This window comes from Lucilia cuprina, chromosome 3 (assembly GCF_022045245.1).
Source record: "Lucilia cuprina isolate Lc7/37 chromosome 3, ASM2204524v1, whole genome shotgun sequence".
Taxonomy (NCBI): Eukaryota; Metazoa; Arthropoda; class Insecta; order Diptera; family Calliphoridae; genus Lucilia; species Lucilia cuprina.
The window spans coordinates 62,184,991-62,194,785 of NC_060951.1; the positions used below are offsets into that span (position 1 = coordinate 62,184,991).

The 9,795-nt window shown below is 27.6% G+C and overlaps 1 protein-coding gene across 1 annotated transcript in view; it reads right to left on the bottom strand.

The window, feature by feature from the left end:
- LOC111675313 (allatostatin-A receptor) overlaps positions 1–9,539 on the bottom strand; it is a 44,610-nt gene extending 35,071 nt beyond the window's left edge. Inside the window, exon 1 of the mRNA XM_046947137.1 lies at positions 9,037–9,539. Coding sequence (XP_046803093.1) covers positions 9,037–9,412 — 376 coding nt within the window. The 5' untranslated portion in view covers positions 9,413–9,539. The remainder of the gene's footprint in view (positions 1–9,036) is intronic.
- Between the last annotated feature and the right edge of the window lie 256 nt (positions 9,540–9,795).

Consider the following 9,795-nt stretch of genomic DNA (forward strand, 5'->3'; position numbering starts at 1 on the left):
TGTAAATTTTAAAAACAACAAGTGTTTGTTGCATGTCACAAGTATGAGGGCACATACCACTCGAATGTTTTAAGGTGAGCACCTGAGTTAAACTTGCAACATGGTCCTTATTTGATTTTTACAGCAGATGGTTCTGTGCCGCGTGTAAAATAGCAGAAAAACTCATGTTTAATATTAAGTTGGCTTTTATTTTTCGAAAAAAGGGGGTGAGATTTCATTGAAAAAATACATATGTACATATGTATGTAGATGTGTGCGAGTGAGTTTAATTATACCCTACAACACTTATGTGGGGAGGGTATATTGGGTTTGTGCTGATGTTTGTAACGCACAATAATATTGGTCCTATACCCACCAGCAATCGGCTCAGAATCATTTTCTGAGTCCATTTAGCTATGTCCGTCCGTCTGTCTGTCTGTCTGTCCGTCTGTAATCCTTGTAATCAAACTACAGGTCGCAATTTTGAAGATAATTCAATGAAATTTGGTAGAAAATGTAGATTGGGATATAGACAAACTTTTCTAAAAAAAAATCCGGTTTGAGACAAATGGTTCTATTGAAAATCCTGTTTGGTACAAATTTTTCTAAATAAAATGTAGATTGGAATAAAATTCTTGATAGAAGATTAAGTTTGAGACAAAATTTTCATTAAAAAGTCCTGTTTGAGACAAAATTTTCCAAAGAAAATGTAGATTATTATAAAGTTTTGTAGAAAATTAAGTTTGAGTAAAATTATCATTTTAAAGTTCTGTTTGGGACAATTTTTTTTAAAAAGAAAATCCTGGTTGGTACAAAATTTTTTAAGTAAAATCTTGTTTGAGACAAATCGTTCTATAGAAAATCCTGTTTGGGATAAAATTTTCTAAAAAAAAAAAAAATAATTCGATACAAAGTTTTCTATAGAAAATTGAGTTTGAGACAAATTTTTCTATAAAAATCATGTTTCGTAAACAATATTTTAATGAAAATCCAGTTTGGGACAAAATTTTTTTTAGAAAATCTTGTTTGGGACATTATTTTCTAAAGAAAATGTAGATCGGTATAAAACATAGATTGATGCAAAGTTTTCTATAGAAAATTTAGTTTAGTATAACATTTTCTATAAAAAATACAGTTTTTATACAAAATTTTCTAGAGAAAATGTAGTTTGGTTTAATATTTTCTATAGAAAATTTAGTTTGAAATAAAATTTTCTAAACAAAAAAATCCTGATTGGAATAACATTTTTTTTTATAAAAATACTGTTTGGAACAACATTTTCTAAAGAAAATTCTATTTGGGACAACATTTTTTATATAAAATACATCTTGGGACAAAATATTCTACAGAAAAACCTGTTTGGAAGAAAATATTTTATAGAAAAATCCTGCTTTTATAGAAAAATTTCTAAAGGTTTAAAGTTTTCTTTAGAAAATCAAGTTTGGGATAACATATTCTATAAAAATTATATTTGTAACAAAATTTTGAAAGAAAATCCTATTTGAGAAAAAATTTTCTATATGAAATCCTTTTTGAGACAAGATTTTCTATAGAAAATCTAGTTTAAGATAAATTTTTCAATATAAAATGTTTGGGACAAAATGTTCTATAGAAAATTCAGTTTGTTCTATTAAGGACAAAACATCTGTGGGGACAATATTTTCTACAGAATGTTGAGTTTAGGATAATTTCGTAATAAATACTGATTTGGAACATTATAGATATACTCTTTAGCAAATGCCTGGTACAAAATTGTCTTTAGAAAATTTTCTTTGAAACAGTATATTTTCTATAGAAAACCATTTTTTTGACAAAATTCCCCAATAAAAATCTTGTTTGGAACAACAATCCTATAGAAAATTCAGTTTTGGAAAACATTTTCTATAGGCAAAAACAAAAAACCTTTTTTAAATAGAAAATCTTTTTTTTAACAAAATTCTTATTTGTGAAATAATTTTCAATAGAAAATGTTAGTTGTGGCAACTTTATTAAATCTTAAAATTATTTGTGAAAAACAATTTACATGTTTATGACAAAAATAAATAAAATTAAAGACAATAAAAATATTGTTTATTTGAAGTGAAGAAACAACACTGTTGCTGTTTGCTATACTCTGATATCATTCCATTTATTATTATCCACATTATTCATAACATCATTATTATCGTTTTCATTATGAAGCTTAACACAACATCATCATATTCACACTTATTATTCTGTTTTTTTCCCCATTCAGCAGCAAAGTAGTGTTTTGTTTATTTTGCTATTTTAAAGTACACTAGTGAAAGCAATACTTTGTTTTGCTACTTGCTGCAATAGATGCTGTTGCATGCTACTTCTTTTTGTTAATTCTAGGAACTCTAAACAGAAGCGTGTTCGCTAGGGTGAAGGGGGGGGCATATTCTCTTTAATTATAACTACTAAAGTTTGTTTTAATTTTGTATTAGTCTTGTAAAGTTTAGTATATTCAAAAGGTTTATTAGATCTTTTTTGCAACTACGACTCTGACTCACTCTCCCTCTCTCTCTCTCTCTCTCTCTTTCTGTGTATTTTATTTTGCCACTATAGTGGTTTATGTGGCAAGTGGTATTTTTCCATATCATTGTACGAGTAAGTTTATTATTCCATTTGAATCCACCTTTTAAGCAAATGAGAAGACAAATTTCATAGTTTTATGCATTTTCTGAATGGAAATTTTTCCCATTATTGTATGCAAGAAAAAAAGGGGGAGCAAGTTAGAGTAGTATTATTAGGTATTAGAGAAAAGGTTAATTTCAAAAGGTTTCTATGTGCAATAATTAGAATTTAGCAAGTTTCTCTGTTTTTGAACTGCTGCTGATAAAAGCAAAGACTAAGGATACAAACAAAAAAGGAAATTAAATTTAATACAATGGTAATAATTTCATTGATGATTGAACAGCTGTTTATCACATTATTTTCTAGCTTCTATTAAGGATTTTGGGGCTTAATTAGGACACTTTTTCGACTTCAGTTTCTACGAAAATCATGTATGCTAGACAGGTTTCTAAAGAAAATCTCATTTGTGACAAAATTTTCTATAGAGTATAAAGTTTGACACAGAAGTTTCTATAGAAGATCATATTTGCGAAATAATTTCCTATAAAAATGATGTTTGCGACAAAATTTACTATAGAAAAACAAGTTTGCGACAAAAATTTCCATAAGAATGATTATTGCAAACAAATTTCATTAGAAAATTAAGTGCGCTACACAAGTTTCTATAGAAAATATGATTTGTGACACGAGTTTTATTAGAAAATTATGTTTGCGACATAAATTTTCTATTGCGATTCAACCTTTTATAGAAAATTATTCTAGCGACAAAATTTTCATAGAGAATCAAGTTTGCGGCAGAAGATTTATTAGAAAATACATGATTTTCTGACGCAAATTTCTATAAAAAATCTATTTTGCGAAAATTTTCTATAGAAAATAAAGTAAGCGACATATATTTTTATAGAAAATCATGTTTGCGACAAAAAATCTAAAAAAAAAATCATGCTGGCGACTCAAATTTCTTTAGAAAATCATGTTAGCAGAGCAACTTTCTATAATAGTCATGTAGAGAATGTGGTTTGCTTCTATGGAAAATTTGTTTAACGACACAAGTTTCTTTGTCGCAAACATGATGTTTGCGACAAAAATTTATAAAGAAGATCATGTTGGCGACGTAATTATACCCTACACCACTTTAGTGGGGAGGGTATATTGGGTTTTTGCTGATGTTTGTAACGCACAATAATATTGGTCCTATACCCACCTTAAAGTATACCAATCGGCTCAGAATCATTTTCTGAGTTGATTAAGCTATGTCCGTCCGTCTGTCCGTCCGTCCATGTAAACCTTGTAATCAAACTACAGGTCGCAATTTTGAAGATAATTCAATGAAATTTGGTACATGATCTTTATTGTCCCAGGGACGAAGCCTATTGAAAATGGTTAAGATAGGTCCATTATTTCACCTAGCCCCCATACAACTGAACCCCTCAATAGGGCTTGTAATCCTTTTAATCAAACTACAGGTCGCAATTTTGGAGATAATTCAATGAAATTTGGCACATGATCTTTTATGGTACCGTAGACGAAGCTTATTGAAAATGGTTACCATCGGTCCATTATTTCACCTAGCCCCCCTACAACTGAACCCGCCGAATAGGGCTTTTAAGTTCATAATTATGTTTAATATACTCATATCTCGACAAAAAGCTGCAATAACCAAGTTGTATACAAGATTTGATGACCCCCACGAATTCCATAATAATAGGTTCTTATATGACCCTAGCCCCTATGAAAAGCCCCCATCAAAATTTCACTTAAATGTCCACAATTTTATTCAACAATAAACGGCTTAAGTATGTATATCTAAGGCAAGGTACAATACAACTTAATGGCAACTAAATCTCATTATATTTTTGTCAAGGGTGTAGGGTATTATATGGTCGGCCTCGCCCGACTATAATTTCTTACTTGTTTTTTATATAAAGTCTTGTGAAGAATCTAGTGTGTTTCGCAAGTTTCTATAGAAAATTTATTTTACAACACAAACTTTATTTGAAAATCGTGTTTATGACGTGTTTATGTTTGCGACAAATTTTCTATAGAAAATAAAGTAAGCGACATCTGTTTCTCTAAAAAATCAATTTAGCGACAAAAAATTCTAAAGAGAATCATGTTGGCGAGTCAAGTTTATTTAGAAAATCATGTTGGCGATGCAATTTTCCATAAAAACTTTAAAGAAAGTCATGATAGCATTGCAAATTTATTAAGAAAATCATATTTGCAATGCAATTTTCTTTAAAAGTCATGTTGGAGACGCAAATTTCATTAGAAAGTCCTATTTGCGACAATATTTTGTAAAATGATATTTCTATGCTATTTTTCATTTAGACATATAGTTTTCAAGTATTTTGTCTATCATATCATCTGTAAAGAAAAAAATAGTAAGCGTATCATTTATATTTTTTTGTTTTCATTCTAAACCATTTTATACCTCCCACTGCTATCATATTCCTTTATATAAATTTAGTTGTTTTTCCTACAGTTTATAACCATATTTTAGTAGTTTATTTTTACTACTAGCTTCTAGTGTATTCTATATATTTTTTACAATTTATATTTGCAAAATTTATTCATCTGTATATTTTACAAAGATAGACTATTTTGCTGGTTATTTTCTATAGCAGCAACTATTTATCCTCCCACTTTCTATACAGAGATAGATATTCAACAGCAAAATATAGTTGGAAAATCATCAACATCATCATCGTCACTAACATCATTCCTGTCATAATATTATATTGTTATTATTTGGATTTTTTTCTCTCTTTTGTTGTAGTTTATTTGTAGTATCTGTATCTGTTATTGTTGTTAGTAACAATGGTAACTGTTGAAAAATAACAGCCATTTTTAGTTCCTTTATTTATTAACAATTTTTCTTTTGTAGATTTATGTTAAACAATATGTTGTGAATAACTTATGTTGAGTAGCTGGATAATCATAAAAATTATAGAAAAAAATTTTCATAAAACTGTTACGGAAAAAAAGGTAGAGATAATAGAGGTTTATGAAAATAATTGACTTATTTTATTATTTTTAACAGATTTTGTTAAAAAATTATAATTTTATATATAAAATCTTGAATATATTTTTTATAAAATTTTTTCTTTAGAAAAACTTCTTTGCCAGATAATATTCTTTAAAAATAATTTTAGTTAAAATTCTCTTTTGAATCATTATCTTTATGATATATTTTTCGTTTGAAAATCAAGTTTGTGATATATATTTTAACAAGAAATCGTGTTTGTGTAACAATGTTATTTAAAAAAATTGTTGGCGATATATTATTCCTTAGAATCTATCTATCTATCTATCTATCTATCTATCTATCTATCTATCTATCTATCTATCTATCTATCTATCTATCTATCTATCTATCTATCTATCTATCTATCTATCTATCTATCTATCTATCTATCTATCTATCTATCTATCTATCTATCTATCTATCTATCTATCTATCTATCTATCTATCTATCTATCTATCTATCTATCTATCTATCTATCTATCTATCTATCTATCTATCTATCTATCTAACTCACTAAGTATCTAACTAACTAACTAACTAACTATGTAACCAAATGACTTATTTACTACGGAATTGTCATTAAATAAGTACAAACTAACAATATTGTTCAAAATTAGTCCTCCTAACCGATTTCTTCTTAACGGCATTCGAAAACTTTTTGTTTTATTTATTTAATTTTTTAACAATGGTTTTCATTTAATTTAAATTTACAACCACTTTCTCAAAAATTATTTTTTAGTCTCTCATCAGCATTTTCATTAACATCGAGGCGTATGAAAATACATAAATATTCCAATATACATCATACGCCTAGTTGGAACATTTAAAAGAGAATATATCATTTTAACTAAGTACTACATACAAATTTATCTATTTTCCATTGTATAAACATTTGTTTGTACAAATATGTTTCATACAGAAAAAAAGTAAAATTTTTTCTTTCTATTTTATTATTGTTGATATACAAATAACCATAAAAATGCATAAATATATAAATTTCGATTTCATTTATTTGCATACCAACCAAATGGCAGCGGAACTCTCTGACAATAGATTTATACAAGAGCAATAGTATATGAATCTAATTTATTATTCATATACAATTTGCTTTTAGCGGCATTATAAAAAAAACTGAGATACAGGAATAGCCAAACAAAATACAAATTTTATAACAACAATCAGAGTGTAAATAAAAAAGTATAAAATTTGAATATTTATTTCAAAGTAATGTTTCGTTTTGCTCCATTTTGTTAAAAATAAATAAAATATGGTAATAAACGGAATTAAATGAAATATATTTGTAGGTAATTTTTATATATATAGGAAAAAAAAAGAAAATTTTAACTGCTGATGTTGGCATAATTTTAACAATTGCTTTTAGGAAATTAAAAGTAAAATGAATGTAAATATATGAATATTTATACAAAAGGGTTGATATAATTGCAATATATACCTAAACAAATAAATAAATTAATAACACGTTTTTCAAAAATAAAAACTTTTAATATTAGAAATTTGAAATTTTGTTTAGAAATGTGTTTTTATTTATATATTGATTTTATATAAGATTTTTTATTTTCCTTAACATTACTTTAATTTTAAGGAAAATATTGTATATGCGTTGTAAACATTAAAGTTAGTTTTAAATTTTACTTAAAGTAGACAAAATTGCAAAATTGATTTAATTTGAAAGTTGGTCCTTCGAACCCTTATTTTCTAATTTATTAATTTAATTAGTCATAAATGCTTTTAAAAAAGGAGATAAAGAGAGAGTAGGAAAGAGGTGGTATTTAAAAAAGGCAATAAGTTTTTTTTACCTTATACCTTAACCCATACTCTTAATGAAATTTTTTGGTAATTTTTCGTTTTGTAAAGGTATATCTTGAGTTTTCTATAAAAAGGGTTTTTTTTTGGTACTTTTACGTTCTTCAAAAGGTACTTTCTAAATTTGTTATAATATTAAACTTAGAAACATGAAACTCAGCATCAGGAGCTCGGATTAAGTGGCACTTTTTCTATAATAATGAACCATTAAACATAAAATTAAGCATATAGGTCCAGGAGTAAGGCCAGGAGAGATCCTATAAAATGAGATTTTTTGATAATTTGCAGCTCTGTTCAAAAGGTACTTCTTGAGATTTCCATTAAAGGTTAGTACTCTTTTTCTCTCATCAAAAGGTACTTTTTTGAATTTTCTATAATATTAGAAATATGCTGCTAAATTATGTGGGTCCAGTAGTAAGTTCCGAAGAGAATAAAAGGCGATTATTTGGTACTTCTTGATTCTTTTTGAATTAATTCAAACGAATTTGGTAAAAATAAATTGCAATTCTTTTAAAATTCAAATAAATTTGCTAAAATTGCAATTTGTTTCCAATTCAAATGAATTTGTGAAATGAATTGCAACTCGTTTCTAATTCAAATGATTTTGTCAAATGAATTGCAATTCACACACACAGTACTCTGACTGAATAAAAAAATCTATAAAAGGGGAGTTTCTGGTCCATTTTTTACCCTTCACCACTGTAGTGGGGTATGGTATACCTTTAGGTATACCCATCGACTGAGAATCGCATTCTGAGATGATTAAAATATCCGTCTGTCCGTCTGGCTGGCTGGCTGTACATGTAAACCTTGTGGGCAATTTTCTAGGTAATTTTATAAAATTTGGACCAAACGTATTTTTTGCACAGGGATGAAGGCTATTGAAAATGATCGAAATAGGTCTATTATTTCACATAGCCCCCATTAAATCGCATCTTCCAATTTGGGCATTTTAAGATTCGGCTCTTATTGGTTTATTTTTAATTGGTTCTTTGAACTTTTTTCGGTCAAGAATTTCTCTATACATTTCTCTATTGAAGTCTTAGATATAAAAACTTTATAAATAATTTTAATCAGTAATACTTTGACATGGCCTCCGTTAGATCGGAAGAATTATTGAGAATTCTATGTAATAATAAAATTTTGTGTCCTATGAATAAGGAAAAATTGCATTTTTTACATTGATGCATCTGACATTACATTTAACATAAATTTTTGATTTTAAATGTTCCTTTAAACCATAGTTTTAACATTTATTATCGCACTACATTACATTATTTAACTTAAACTCCAAACAATGAAGAATTAAATTTTAACTCCTCTTACTAATACTTTTAAAAACGTTTAGTTAAAAATTTGCCATTAATATCTACGGTTTAATTTCAATTTGTATCCACAACAGGACATACAAAAACCAAATTAATTAAAAGTTTTAACTATTAAAAGGAAAATCTACAAAAAAAAACTATAAATCCTTTCACATAAACTTCTATATTAATGCACACATCCGGTTTCCGGTTAAGTAAAGTTAATTGTATAAAAAAATACACTTACAAGCATAAAAAGCTTTTAAGCTAAATATGTAATGTTATAGCTAACGTTTAAAAGCAATTTTCTATCTACTCACCTAAAATGACCAAAGCATTACCCAACAAACCGGCTAAACCAATAATTCCAAAAAATACTGGCACTATTGTTGACACTACACGCTCTAATGGCCATTCAACATCCATTTCAAGGTCCATTTCCATAAGATTATCTGGAGGTGGTGTGGCATTTCCAACACCACCACCTCCACTGCCATCCGCCATAGTGGCTGTAGCAAAACGTTGTTTGCCAATGGCAAATGTTATATTAGCACATTCTGTAGCATTTAGCCATTCCGAACAGGCAATAGCCAGGGATGAGGAGAGCGTCTGTGCTTGTGGTGTAATTTGCTGTAAATGTTTCACCGGCATATTGGTGTGATTCATATGATGTGACATCTTGTCGTAGGCCATCATGTAATGGCGTTAAATTGTTGTAATTTTAAGTTGTATTAATTCAGTTTATTTTCTTTATTTTCTTAATTTCATTTTTCTCAATCAATTTTGTATAATTTCATTATTGTCAATTTATTTTCACTTCTGCTGGCATTTTACCTGAAAAAAAGAAAAAGAAATTACTTTCATAGTTGCATTTTGTTAAAAAGTTATTTCTAAAAAAAAAAAGTTCTTAAAAATATGACCAAAATGCTTTTTAGTTTTTAATTTTTGTTGCCAAAAGTTTTCTTTACAAAATTCTGTTGAAAATTTGTTGTTTAAAATACTACATGTTTTATAATGAAACACTTTACTTTGCGAACCAACTCAACAATTTCTTTAATCAAAAACCAAGTTTTATTCAG